This window comes from Mandrillus leucophaeus, unplaced genomic scaffold (assembly GCF_000951045.1).
Source record: "Mandrillus leucophaeus isolate KB7577 unplaced genomic scaffold, Mleu.le_1.0 Scaffold885, whole genome shotgun sequence".
NCBI classification, from domain to species: domain Eukaryota; kingdom Metazoa; phylum Chordata; class Mammalia; order Primates; family Cercopithecidae; genus Mandrillus; species Mandrillus leucophaeus.
Window position 1 is genome coordinate 562,815 of NW_012109641.1, and position 14,119 is coordinate 576,933.

At 42.9% G+C, this 14,119-nt stretch overlaps 1 protein-coding gene across 1 annotated transcript; it reads right to left on the minus strand.

The window, feature by feature from the left end:
* Positions 1-273: 273 nt before the first annotated feature.
* Positions 274-13,443, minus strand: CD5L (CD5 molecule-like). Its single transcript, XM_011969343.1, has 7 exons — positions 13,290-13,443; positions 10,369-10,638; positions 8,068-8,094; positions 4,801-5,121; positions 3,085-3,426; positions 1,881-2,201; positions 274-658 (listed from the first exon to the last, which is right to left on the minus strand). Exons 2-7 carry the CDS (start codon positions 10,394-10,396, stop codon positions 654-656), a joined length of 1,044 nt encoding a protein of 347 aa, XP_011824733.1. The 5' UTR covers positions 10,397-10,638; positions 13,290-13,443; the 3' UTR covers positions 274-653.
* Between the last annotated feature and the right edge of the window lie 676 nt (positions 13,444-14,119).

Here is a 14,119-nt window from a genome sequence, read left to right on the forward strand (position 1 = left end):
ATTTTTACTGGGGCAATCAGAGGATGAAACATCGTTTTTAAGTGTCATGAAAAGGTCTAGGATTATAGGACACTGCTCTGCTCCTGAAAGAATTGTCTACTTACACTAAGAAGTAACAGAATAGTGAGGTGTTGCTATTATGATCACCTGAAACTTGAGGAGAAAAAAAAGTAGTTCAATCAAAAGAATTCTAAGCTTTCCCCCAAGTTTCAAGAAAATGTCTACCCATATTTTCCTTCAAATGTTCCTTTCATTGTTTCATTTCTTTAATGTTGTTTGCAGACATAGATCTTGCCTTAGTAATGGTCTGCACATTCGGTCAAAGTGACAGGTCTGAGGATTCCAGGCAGCTTGGGAAGAGGCATGAAAGGCCAGAACCAACGTCAAGGGGTCAGAAGTGAGCACAGGACACGTGGAAGCTCATCTTCCCCAGCAAGAGGGAACTCAACAGCTCACATCTATAGGCAGCAATGGGGGCTGCTTGTCCCTGAGAACAAGGCATAAGCCCAGTATTCAGACTCCTGAGGGGATGAGGGAGTAGTGGCTCAAGCCTGAGCCCCAGAATGAGTACAAGGATAATCAGGGCTCAGGAGAACAAGCAGAGGGCAGGCAGGGCTAGTGGGGCCAGGTCAAGCATCAAGAACACCAGGATGTTATCCTGTAAAGAGAAGAGGAAAATGCAGTAAGGATGGGTATAAGGCCAGGAAGGAATTATTCACTTGAAACTCACATTAGCTAAGGGAGAAGTCTGGGGCTCAACACAGGAAAAAGAGCTAAGGTATGTACAGATCCCACACTGATGTGAGCCAGGCCAGAACCTGGTGCAGTATCCCAGGGACTTACTCAGTTAGCTCCATGTGAGTCACAAACAGTACTGATATCTATTAACATATCTTATCCTCAAATAATCACAAAGTCTTTGAGGTAAACTGGACAAGCGTCTTTCTATTTTACCCATGAAAACACTTAGGTTCAGAGGAGTTAAGTGATTAACATTACACATCTTCAAAGTAGCAGCAGCAGGGTCAAACCCTAGCCTCCTGCAGCTAAATTTATTCATCTCTGGGCACTAACTGCTTCCCATGTTCCTTGATCAACTATCAGTTCTTATCTAGTTCCGGAGTCAGTGGTTTAACCAAGTAGCCCCGCATGGATTACACGGTGGGGCTTCAGACCCCAGGCTCTTTTGAGTCAGCCACCCAGGGGCTGCACTTGCATTTTTTAACCAAATTGGGACAGGGCTTCTTCCTTCAATCCCCTGAAGAAGTCTATAGTTCAGGGCTGGTATTGTGGTCTCTCTGATAAGACTCTCTCATGGGCATTCTCAAAAAGCCCCCTACCATAGTTCCACTCTCACAGACTAATTTAAAATCTAGGAGTGATGGCAAATAGAATGAGGTAGAACCATCTTTCATAGTTTAACTTAAGAGTTTCAAGGTTAGGGTCATCTAAGAGGATAACCTTGGGTTGAGAGTAAAGACTGTTTATTATGGTTCTACTATATGATTTGAAAGCAATTTTAATGATTTTGAAGAGTTGCTTAGTTTCTCCAACTTTCACTTTATGTTTAATATAAAGACGTTGATCAAATAATTTTCAGAACACCTCTTGTTTTTACATTCAATACCTGTATGTTCTCACAATCAATACCTGTATAGTGTCAGCCCTACCTCTACCCACCAGCCCCAGGAATAAAACCTACCACAGGACCTGAACTTCCAGCCATATCCCTGGAAGTACTTACAGAGCAGGTGATGACTATGAGCAGCTTCATGGCGCTTGTGGAGATACCCTTTTCCCCAGAGTACACCCCCATCATTTCCTCTTCCTTTATCATCCTCCTCGCCAGCCCTTGTGAACTCTCCATCTGTAGGACTTACCTGAGCAGATGACAACCACATCTTCCTGGTGGGTGCAGTCATGATATCCCCAAAATCTGTGCTGGCACTGCTCCAGGGACTGCTCCTCTCCTAAGCAACGAACATCATCCAGCCAGATGCGGCCAACCCCAGGGCCATAGCTTTTCCGGTCTTTGAAGGACGGGAAGAGGGACTTCCCACAGCCCAGTTGCTTGCATACCACCTGGTCCTCCTTTTCTCCCCAATTATCATCACAGACAGAGCCCCATACGCCCTTGTGCAGCACCTCCAGTCGCCCAGAGCAGAGTTTGTCTCCTCCTACTAGTCTCAAGTCAAAGGGATCTGCAGGATGGGGGAGGAAATCAGGGGTTGGAGACAGGAAGGGAAAGAAGAAAAAATAAATCATTTATTTTTAAAATTTTTTCATTTTATATTCTTTGTTTGTTTTGAGATATCATCTCACTCTGTTGCCCAGGCTGGAATGTAGTGGTGTGATCACTGCTCACTGCAGCCTCAACCTCAAGGGCCCTAGTGATCCTCCCACCTCAGCCTCCTGAGTAGCTGGGACTACAGGTGCATGCCACCAAGCTCAGTTTTTCTTATTATTTTTTAGGAGACAGGGTTCTACGTATGTTGCTCAGTCTAGTCTCAAACTCTTGGGCTCAAGTGCTCCTCCCACCTTGGCTTCCCAAAGTGCTGGTATTATAGGTGTGAGCCACTGCAACTGGCCAAGAAGATCATCTACATCCTCACCACCCCCATAAGTACATTTGAAACTCTCCACCTGTATTTCTGTGATTAGAGCTCCTTCTCTCGCTGTCCATCAGGTTCTAACCCCTGTTGTACAGGTCGGCTTCCCTCACAAGGATCTTTTCATTTCCCCATCTATTTTATAAATCTAATATTTATAAATGACATTCTAATAAGTTTTAAAAATTGAAGAACTTAACAGATATATAGAAAGATGTACCTTGTTCTTACAATATAGAATTCAAAATAATAAGAGTTCATATTAATATAGTGCTTAATATTTAAAGCATTTTCAGATACAAAATTGGGTATCATTATATCCATTTCAAAAACAAAGGAATTAGCTATCTGCCCAATTAAATAAGTTTGCAATGGTCCTTTGGTGCATGAGTAGCTCTTTGGAAATACTGTTTGAATGAGATTCCACATAATTAAATCCATGAATAAACCTAGTCTCTGGATGCACAGGCATTACCTTCACATTCGACCCACGTGTCTTCATCATGGATGCAGGTGCTCTTCCCCCAAGGCCCAGAAGGGCAATCCTGAAGGGTTGCTTCTCGTCCTGAGCATGACATCTGGCTCAGCCAGATGGATCTTTGGTCCTGGGCAGGCTTGTTGCAGCGTTTTTGAGTCAGTACAGCCCTCCCACATCCCAGCTGCCGGCACACCACCTTTGCGGCCCGGAGGCTCCAGCCTGTCTGGCACACACTATACCACCGGTTCTGGTGCTTCACTTCCACGCGTCCCTTGCAATGCCCAGGGCCATCAGCCAGCCTGACATTCTCTGGGACTGGGGATAAAGGGCTCTCTGGGTCTGAAGGGAAAGAAAGAGAATGTGTCTGTTCCCTGCCAGAACATGGTCTTCTCAGTAAAGGGGGCCCAATGGACACATCTCTCAGTTCTTGGTGTTCAGTACAAGGCATGCTAAAGTGCTTAACACTGCCTCATAGATGCCTGCTGAAAGAATGAATGAGGGAATTAATGAAGAAAATGTAATTTCCAAATTCCAAGTTGAATCATTATCATTTCTGTAGCATTTTAGTTTTTCAAATTGTTTTCACATTCAACTTGTCATTTGATCCTCACAAGAGATCTTGTATAGACTTTTAAAAATAAATTCAATAACATACAAGATATGTCCAACACCAAATGCCTTTTGGTTCACTGTTGGTGTTGCAAACTAAATATATCAGATTAGTGCTCCCAACCCTCAATCTTTCTAAAAAATAGGACTGAGTCTTCAATGTCAAGGCAAAAGGTGACTGTTTCTCTAGAAACAAATTCTGTGGGGAGACAAAGAAAGAGGAGTCACGGGCTCAAGCCTGTAATCCCAGCACTTTGGGAGGCCGAGACGGGCGGATCACGAAGTCAGGAGATCGAGACCATCCTGGCTAACATGGTGAAACCCCGTCTCTACTAAAAGTACAAAAAAAATTAGCCGGGCGAGGTGGTGGATGCCTGTAATCCCAGCTACTCAGGAGGCTGAGGCAGGAGAATGGCGGAGCTTGCAGTGAGCTGAGATCCGGCCACTGCACTCCAGCCTGGGCAACAGAGCGAGACTCCGTCTCAAAAAAAAAAAAAAGACAGAGGAGTCACGGACTAGCTCCTCAGTCACATCGCTGTCTAATGAACAAAAGAGAAGAGACTATTCATACATAGAAAGCAAGTATACGGGGGGAGGTAAAGGAACACAGACCTGTTTGTCTATATATCTTTCTATCATCTATCCACCTGTCTATTAGATTGTGTTAGTTTCCTATGAGTATCTCCTGTCTACCTGACTAGAAGATAAACTCCTGGAAAATTGAGACTATTTTTTAAAAAGCATACATTGTACTTTGTGAGCTCATTTCTTCCCCCATAACTCCATGCCCAGCTCCAGATACAGGATACTCTATTCAACAAATGTTTAGTGGTGTGTCTGTTGGCATGTGTGTAAACAAGAGAAACAAGTTCTCGTATAGATTGAAACTAAGATAAAAGTATTTGGTCAATCAAGTAGAAATAGCAGTTCTAGGTGAAGATATTGTTTATCTCCAGCACTGACAATTGGGAAAGTATGAAATGTGGGGAGTGAGGGGCCAATTAGCCGTTGTACGAAAGTCTGTGGTGGGGAGTGAAGACAAACAAGAGTGGCCATGAGGGGTATGGCAGCTGGCAAGTGGTCCGGGGCCCCTGCCATACTCACTCTCACACAATGCCCCAGCATCTTCATTATGTAAACAATTGTAAGCTTCTTCTTGCTCACATTGAGCCAGTGTATCTTCTGTTCCTGTGCAACTGACCTCTTGGATGAAGACCTTTTGCTCGTTTTCTGCCGGTGGCTCATATAAAATACCACTGGGGGTTCCGTTGGCCGCTCCACAGCCCAGCTCCCGGCACACCACAGCCACATCCTTAATGTCCCAGCCGTCATCACACACGGTGCCCCACTGGCCATTCTGTCTCACCTCCACCCGCCCTTCACAGCGGTGGAGGCCCCCCACCAACCGCACTCCAGATGGAGACGCTACAAAGAGACAGGTTGTTAGCTAGAGGCCTGAGAGGAGCTCAGAGAGTCCTTAGGCATGTACTCAGTCAATCTGGGACTCTTCCACCATTCAAATGGTGTAGAGTGTTGAGGAACTAGAAATGAGGGATCAGAAGAAAAGGTGAGGAAGAGGAGCTTCAGAACTCCATCTCTGAGTTCTGGTTCTGCTACAGCCTTAATGGTACCCTGCCAAGAAACTCTACTTCAAGATATCTGGACATGACTGCTGGCATTTTCAGATTGAAGATTAAGGAAAAGAGGTTGGTTGAAGATCCAGCAGAGTTTTGGATTCTCTAGAGGTCAGAATCAGAAGGACCTAAAGAGATCGTAAAGTCCACCCCATTATTTCACAGATGAGGAAAATCATCCTCATGAAAGTGGTGGTCTGATGGCTACATTGTCCAAAAGAGGAAGCCCCAGGCCCGAACAGAGCTGTAAAGAGAATATCTGTTGTGTTTTTCTCCTTGACCCTGTCTCTCTCCATGGCAGCCAGATTGAGGCAGAGTGTCTATAATTCAGGCTGAACAATCTAACTATCTCTCACTCTCAGTGGCCAATCCATGCCCATTCCTTGCTGCTTCCTATGAAATTTGTTCCTTGTTCAAGTGCCCACCTCAGAAGAAATACAGAGCACTGGGAAAGGGAAGAGTCAGAGTCCCAAGAGTTTGATCTAATTCTAGGGACTAGAAGCATAAGAGAGGATCCACGGAATCTCCAGATAAGTTGTGAGAAATCTAGGACTTGGTTCAGTTTCATGACTAGAACTCTGGAAGTAGAAAAGACTAACAGAAGTGGGGTGTGATGGCTCATGCCTGCAATCCTAGCACTTTGGGAGGCTGAGTCAAGTGGCTCACTTGAGGTCAGGAGTTTAAAACCAGCTTGGACAACATGGTGAAACCCTGTCTCTACCAAAAAATAATAATAATAATAAATAAATAAATACAAAAATTAGCCAGAAATTGCTTGAACCCAGGAGTTGGAGGTTGTAGTGAGCCGAGATCATGCCACTGCACTCCAGCCTGGGCAACAGTGACACTCCATCTTGAAAAAAGAGAAAAAAAGAAAAGACTAACAGAAATTCTCTTCCTTCCACCAAGACATGCAAGGAGAGTAGAGATGGCTGTGTAGGGAGACCAGGGAAGAGCCTATTAGACAGCAAACACTTGTTAGGTGAGTACTATATTTCTGTTTTGCTTGTTTTTTAGTGAACTCAGAGAACAGTTATGAACAAGAGAGATAGCATTGCTGCCCTCAAGAAGCTTATATTAAGCTTGGCAATCCCACCAAGCCTCTTGCAGCCTCAGAGCAATATAGCAGAGGCTGAATTTTCCATGTTTACATGGAGAGAGACAGTTAGCTGAGAGAGTTCTGGTGCACCAGGAGAGGTCACATTTGGACTGGAAGTCTATGGCCTATTGGAAGATGAACAGCTTAATAAGGGCCAACATGGTTCACATGGGATGAGCCAGATTGCATGCATGGATGGCACATGACTGCTGAGGACCAGATTTCCCACAGACTGCCTTGTCTCAACTGCACACAAATTCCCCAGAGTTTAGAATCAATCTAAGAGAAGTAGTTCAGTGAGAAAACTCTAATCTGGCTAATTTTAAACTGCATCAGGAAGCTTATGTTTATTTCATGCATTTGTTTTTTTGTTTCTTTTCTTTTCTTCCTTAAATTTTTTTGGGAAAAAAATATATAAAAATGGAGGCTATAGATAGTAATTAAAAGTTAACCATAAAAAAAAAGACTTTTATATAAACCATAGAAAACTAAGAAAAGTTTTCATTTCCGCACAACTGAATTTAAGGCTCATAGATCTGGATAAAAATATAATTTAAGAGCAGTTACCCAAGAATGTTTTTTATCTTCATGAGTAGCATGAACCATAAATAATTTTGGGGTCATTGTATCTGAGATTAGAGTTTGGATTGGCATTTTTGCGTACTACAGGAAATACTAGCTATCAGGATTAACAGTATAATTTCTTTCCTTGCTGATTACAAAATTCTCAATTTTTAATCAGTTTTCATTTTCTATGGGGTAGAAGACTAAAATAGCCATGGGAAAGAAGAAATAAATTTAAAAAACCAAAAAACAAAAAATAAGTAAGCAAGAAATTCGGGGAAAGAAGAAATAAATTAAAAAACAAATTTTTTTAAAACAAGAAATTCAGCTTGATGAAACAGAAGGACTGAGAAAAGAATAATCTGAATGTCCAGATGAGAACCCAGGAAGGTTGCATCCGTCAGGGTATAGAATTCTTCATACCAATAGCAATGTTTCTGGCTGCCCCTCTCTGGTAAAGTCTCTGTGATTAAGCAGAAAGGGAGACTGGAGGGATAATATACAAGAAACTGATAATCCACAACCCGTAGCCTCCCCTTCTATAAACTCACTCTCTCTGTGCACCCACCCTTTCCTTGGGTTTATAATTAGTGCATTACCCAAAGACTGCCTGAGCAGGAAATCCAGCCTATACTCTGCTGGTCAAGCTATGTGCTGCAAGCAACAATACATTTCTAATTCAAACAAAGATACCATTAAGCCTGGCAGGGGGACCTGGATATGCTGGAAACCAAACAGGAAGACACCGAAAGGAAGTTCATTTTTCAGGTATGCCCATAAGGCAGTGAAGTGCATTCTAGACCTGAAATGAACCTAGCTCTTACTTGGATGCTGGCCAAGTGGCCACAGAAACCAAGTGGGGAGAGGTGCCCTGCCAGAATAAACCACCCAAACCCTTCTAAATTCTGGAGGTGGAAATCTGTCCACACAAGACTGAGTGGGTGAGGTAGGAAGCCAGAAAGGAAGTACGCTGGGCCTGTTTTGAACCAGTCTTTCTCTGTGGCTCAAGAAACTTCAAAATTTCCCCTCTCCTGAGCTTGAGGCCTCCCTCTCAGAAACCCCCAAAAATCTTACCTAGGAATCCAGGTCTGGTGCAAATGGCTGGTGAAGAAAGAAGGAAATGAGTGAGGTCAATTTCCAAGACTTTATTCAAAGAACACGACTCTCTAGAAAGCCTTCACAGAACCGTGTAAGATAAGAGTGGTGGATGCAGCACCTCCAATGTCAGTCCTGTTGAGACCTTCTTCTGGGATGACCATCCTCCAAGGACACAGGGACACTGGCTAGAAATCACAGAGACCAATTCTGCCACAGCTAACTGGTTCGGCCTGTTTCCTTCACACACAGTGGTGGATAGATTGGTTTCCTATTCTAGTCAATTAGATTGATTGGTTATTACTGCCTGAAGTAAAAGTGTGGTGATGCAGCCTCTTGGCTCAATAAGAAAGAGTGCTGGAGGCCACTGGGAAGATGCACTTGCTGGGGAAGATAAAGATGCCACGGTGGGCAGTGCAGAAAGTAGGGCAAAGGGGCAGGATATGCCTGTGTTCGTTGGCACAGCATTTAGACCAGGTAAGCAAACTCTTACTGTAAAAGGCCAGACAGTAATATTTTCAGTTTTGTGGGCCATATAGTGTCCGTTGCAACCAGTCAGCTCTGCCATTGTAGCCTGAGGACAGTCACATATATGTATGCAAATAAGGATGGCTATGCTACATTAAACCTTTATTTATTAGACACTGAAATTTAAATTTCTTGTCATTTTCATGCACCATAAAATATTATTTTTCTTTTGTTTTTTTTCCTACCATTTAAAATTATAAACCTCATTATCAGTTTGCAGGCTGTTTTAGTTGATTTAGATGAATAGCTCAGAAAGTAGCTCTATATGTAGTTCCAAACCTCCAGATTCCAGCACCAGCCTATCTTTAACACATGGGAGTTTCTTCCTACAGGATCTCTGTATATTTGGATTCCTTTCTCCATAAGGTCCCTCTTAATGCTGCAGAGAGTCCTGAACCCTGTAACCTTCAGGAGTCCCTGAGGCCTATGCATTTTCAACTGCAAAACACCCACCTCCCCCATCTTATAGGATTTTTCGGAAGGAGCAAATATCTTTGGACCTCCAGCCTACAGTTTTTCAGGAAGATTCAAGTAGTTCAGTGGTTTACCCTGGAATATTTTCTTTTCTTGGTTTCCAAGTAACTTCTCATTACCCTCATTCGCTTAATCTTCAGAATGTGGCCACTCTCAGACTCAAGGAGGCCTTCTCTGCAACTGTCCAAAACTCAAGGTTATATTATACATAATGGGAAAAATTGCATAACCCCCACCCCAGCATGTGTACATGTGAAGGAAAGTGAGCATGGCAAGCCTGATATGCAGGTGCAAACGTGATATAGCCAGTAAGTGACTTGGAAGCTCTGCAGTAGGGTGGGTAACTGCAGAAGGCATGGACCAGAAAGGCTTCATGAAGCAGGTGGAAGTGCAGATGAGCCTGGAAGACCCAGTAGTATATCCATGAGGGGCAGGACTAGCCGTTGAGTGGTGTGGGGGCTGTATGGATGTTTAAGATGTGGTCAGTCCCTTACATTGAACACAAAAGCGTCCAGTTGAGAGGCTTGCGTGGGCTTTGGTGATGCACTAGGTCAAGACATAGAAGTGGATGTGATTGATTAGTGTAGGGACTTACCAGGCCTTGTTAGATGCTTTATATTAGTTATCTTATAAAAAATACTGCTAAAAACCTCTGAGGAATGTAATCTTATCCTCACTTCATAGATGAGAGAGCAAGATTTCAGAGAGGTGTGGTAACCTACGAATTCATAAAGCTAAGAAATCAAAAAGGCAGGATTGAAAACCAGATGTCCTTGGCTCCACAATCACCAGATTAACTAGGTTGATCTCTAGATTACTCTAAGCAATGAGAAACTTCAGAAAATTATATATATATTAAAAAAACGTTCTATGAAACACTTTTCAGAGGAAACCAGACAATATGATCAATGAAAGGTGATTGCCTTGCAGTTCTACTTCCTTTCCTGGCTCTACTTGCTGCTACCCGGTGCCCATTCATTTGTCTTCTTACTAATAGTACATTTAGGAACATTTATGTAAAAAGAGAAATGGGATAAACTATCATTACTTTGTCATTACAAATATAGGAAAATAGAAAAAAATCTGATAAAGTGAATTACAAATGTGTATGGATTAAGTGGCTTTTAAGGATTAGACTAGTTACCAAATGTAGAAAGGAAGGAGAAGCTCACCCTTGAAAAACATCCAAATCTGTTCCAGATTTGCAGGGAGAAAATTCTCCTAATCAAAGTTCCAGAAAACTCTGAAGCCTAAACCAGCAGGTGCAGAGATACTCACCAAGGATCAAGGAGACTAGCAGAGCCATGACCAAGGCAGCTGAAGATGATGAGCTGAAATTTAAGGCTGGAAGGAGGCCCCCGGGCAGCAATATTTAGTTTGAGCTGCAAGTATGTTAAGAGGAGGGACAAAGACGGGTCCTGAGTGTGGTCCAAGCATTATCAGATGATCAGAAACCAATAGACTCAGGAGGGAGAACTGACAGAGCTGGACTTGCTGAAATCAGCATGTTCTAGAGGAAGGGAGGTGGCCAGAACTGGCAGAAAATTGCTGAAAACAAAGCAGAAACAGGCTGTCATGACTTGGTTCTGCTGTAAGTCCAGCTCCATCCATCTCTGCTACAGCCCCTTTGTTATGTAAACAGAGGAAACACCTCCCACGAGGAAAGGCAGGTACCAAAAATATGGTCATCTCTCAGTAGAAGACAAGGCAGTACTTAGTCTCCAAGGATGGTTTGCAAGGGAAGTAAGCCAATTTTTATTCCTTTACCCAAGAGGGAAGTGTCTAGAAAATTTGGAAGCCAGAAGCCACAGGATAAGTGCAGAGTTGCCCTTGGAGGCATACCCCATAAACCATAATCCATGGTGCCAATTTCCACATATAGGCCTGACTTTATTGGCTTCAAACCAGCTTTCTCAGTACTAAGCAGAGGGTCCAATATACAGATTTGTTATTTTTCTATGCTTGTGCTGGTGTATGCCCATCTTTGGAAGCTGGATGGAAACAGATCCCTGAGGCGAGGGGCATCATAATCATTGAACTCAAGTTGTCTGTAGGTCTAAGACATTACGGACAGAGATTAAGCAGTAAGACCCCCTCAGGCCCCTCTGCCTTTTATATTATTAAGTATAACTATGCTTCATGAGCTATTCTACTCCAGATTGATCAAGCAATCAATTTTGTATGCTAACATAATCCCTACATTCCAAGCAGGGTAATTGTTCCTCTACAGTGAGACATTTTTGCTTCTTTGTAACATTCAGGTCACTCAGCGGAAATCTTGGTTCATTGTAGCATTCATTTTTATTCCCGTGTTTCTTCACTTACTTAATGTTGTATTCAAGGAAACGTTTTTAGCACTCATGAATGCCAGGCAGTATGTGAAGAAACAAGGGATAGTTTTGCACTGTAAAAGTATATGGTCTAGGAGTTGTGATAGCATGTGGGAACTGCTGTTAAGAGAGAAAAGTATAGGAAACTTTGGAGGCCAGGCAAGGTGGTTCATATCTGTAATCCCAGCACTTTGGGAGGCAGAAGTGGGAGGATTGCTTGAGCCCAGGAGTTTGAGGCTGCAGTGAGCTATGTTCAGGCCACTGCACTTCAGCCTGAGTGATAGAATGAGACCCCATCTCCGGAAAAAAAAAGAAAGAAATGAAATGAAACTTTGGAGGAAATGGTTACTCTGTTTGGAGCTAATCAGAGAAGACTTCACAGTAATGATGATACTTGAGCAGGGGTTTAGGATGAGTTAAGTGGAGAATCTGAATAGGAAAATATTTTGCCATGCATATGCAGACAAGTGAAATAACATTACTTATTTAAGGAATCATAGGTAATTTGGAATGACTGGATTATAGCCTGCTTAGTGATCAGGGGCCAGGGGTTACTGATGTTGAAAGTAAAGACACTAGATGATATGCAAGTAGCAACAAGAGCCAGATAATTGAGGGTCTATTATGAATGGGTTTATAAATGCTAACTATTCATATCCTTCCCTCTCTAGATTCTGAAGTGACACAGTAATAGGGACAGAATTCAGAAAAGCTTCAAAATATCATATTTACTGTTGATGAAGCTACATTAGACTGCCACTGGGATCTAAGGTTCTATGCATTTACCTTCATTCTTCAGGAGCCAGATGTGCACAACTGAGTTTACCCTTGGAAAAAATAAAAGACTTTGTGTGGCTTGAGGGAAGACAAACCTATTAGCAAACACAGGTTTCATAATTCAGAAATATATTTTCCCCATTCCATGTGGAAAAGTGAGTGAAGGAAGAGGAGAAAAGAAAAAGAAAACTTTTCCCCCCAATATAGGATTTTATGAAGAGGCATGAGAACATGAAGAAAGGAAAAGGAAGCTTTTTAGCCAGGAAGGACATTATCCCACAGGACACAGGAAGTCACCAAAGGGTGTTACACATTTGAGGTATGTATTTTGGCTGCAGCACTGAGGAGGATATGGGATGGAGGAGACCAGTAATGGAACATTAAGACCCATTAAGAGATTACTGCGCCAGAGAGAGCAGAGGAGGACTTCAGTAGGAGGTAGAAGAACGTACCTGAAACCTACTGTGTTTGGAAGATAAAAGTTACTTAACATGAGCAAGGAGGCTGTATTGGCTGGAAGCTTCTAAAAAGTGGTAAAGGTCTGAAATAATCACTAAAAGGAAAGGGAGTCTGAAAAAAGACAACTAAACTATCTGTTTTCAGCATTGGGTAGAAAAACTTGCATTTGCAAGCAACATCCATGTGCCCAGTTGTGGGATCTTCTCAGGCTGCAGTCAGAAGGCTGATGTGAGAGGCCCATAAAGCCAGAGTTCAAGCTGAGGGACCCACCCAACTGGTGCATGAGGCTTAGAGAAGACCAGGACATGGGCTGATGAAAAGTGAAAACAGAAATAAGTTCTGGGAAAGGGAACCTAAGTGAGGGAAGTGCTGGGGAAAAGAAGAGTGTTAGAAAGTTCAAAGTATAGGAAGTTGTTCAGAGATTTGGAGAGAAGTGCTTGAAGTTTCAGAGAAGCTGTTCTGGGCAAGACCAGGCACAAGCCAGTGCATGAGAAGAGAGTGAAGGAAGACGTTTCAGAAGCTGAGGGGTTTAGGGAATTGAGAAGTGGTTATCAAGAAGAGGACCGCCAAGAAGAGGGAGGTGGAATGGGAGGCGCAGGTTGGGGAAGCCCAAAGCTATGCGGAAGTAGATACCTGTCTGGAGGACATCAATACATGACACACAACAAAAGCTAGAAGACACTCTGAGGGGCCCTCTCAGGGAGGGCAAGCTTCCTGTCCTGCAGGTTTGGCATCAAGGTAAAACCCCTCGGATAAATAGTTGAGTATGTCAATTGTGGCTCTGTGAGAGTAGAAAACCATCCAAATTGCTCCCCCTTACACATCAAGTGCTTAACATGCAATAAATGATTGCTGAATCAACAAATGCATGCAGGAATGATTGTATTGTGAGACGGAACATCACCGAGCCTTTAGACTCACCAGAAATGCCATCTCTTGGCTCTATTCCTTGTCCACATTGTGCTTTCTGGTGGCTGGGACTGACATTCTGAGACTCTCCCAGGCCAATGTTTTATAGGCAATTGATCTAGAACACAGGGTTCTGATGGGTTTGGTCGCTCTTTCCTGTGTACATCTGCAAACACCTCTAAATAATCGCTTTGATTCTCTTCTGTTGCTCTCACTGTGTCCCTTCTCCCTCCCCAGCAGTGACCAAAATGGAGGAGAAGCTCAACATTATGTCACATGAGAAATAGATTCAGGACTTGGGGTTCAGGGAACATAAGCACTGTCTTCAGGCACTTAAAATAAAATTGTTCTGTGGGATTTGTGAGGAGTAGACACCATGTACGTATGGAAACTACAGTTGACACAGGTTTGAACTTGGCTGGTCCATCCACTAATACACAGATTTTTTTCAACGAAATACAGAGGGCAAATTTTTCACACATGCAAGAACTGAGTATCTGTGCATAATAAGGAACGACTATATAAAAAAAATTTAAAACCCATCATAAGAAAAA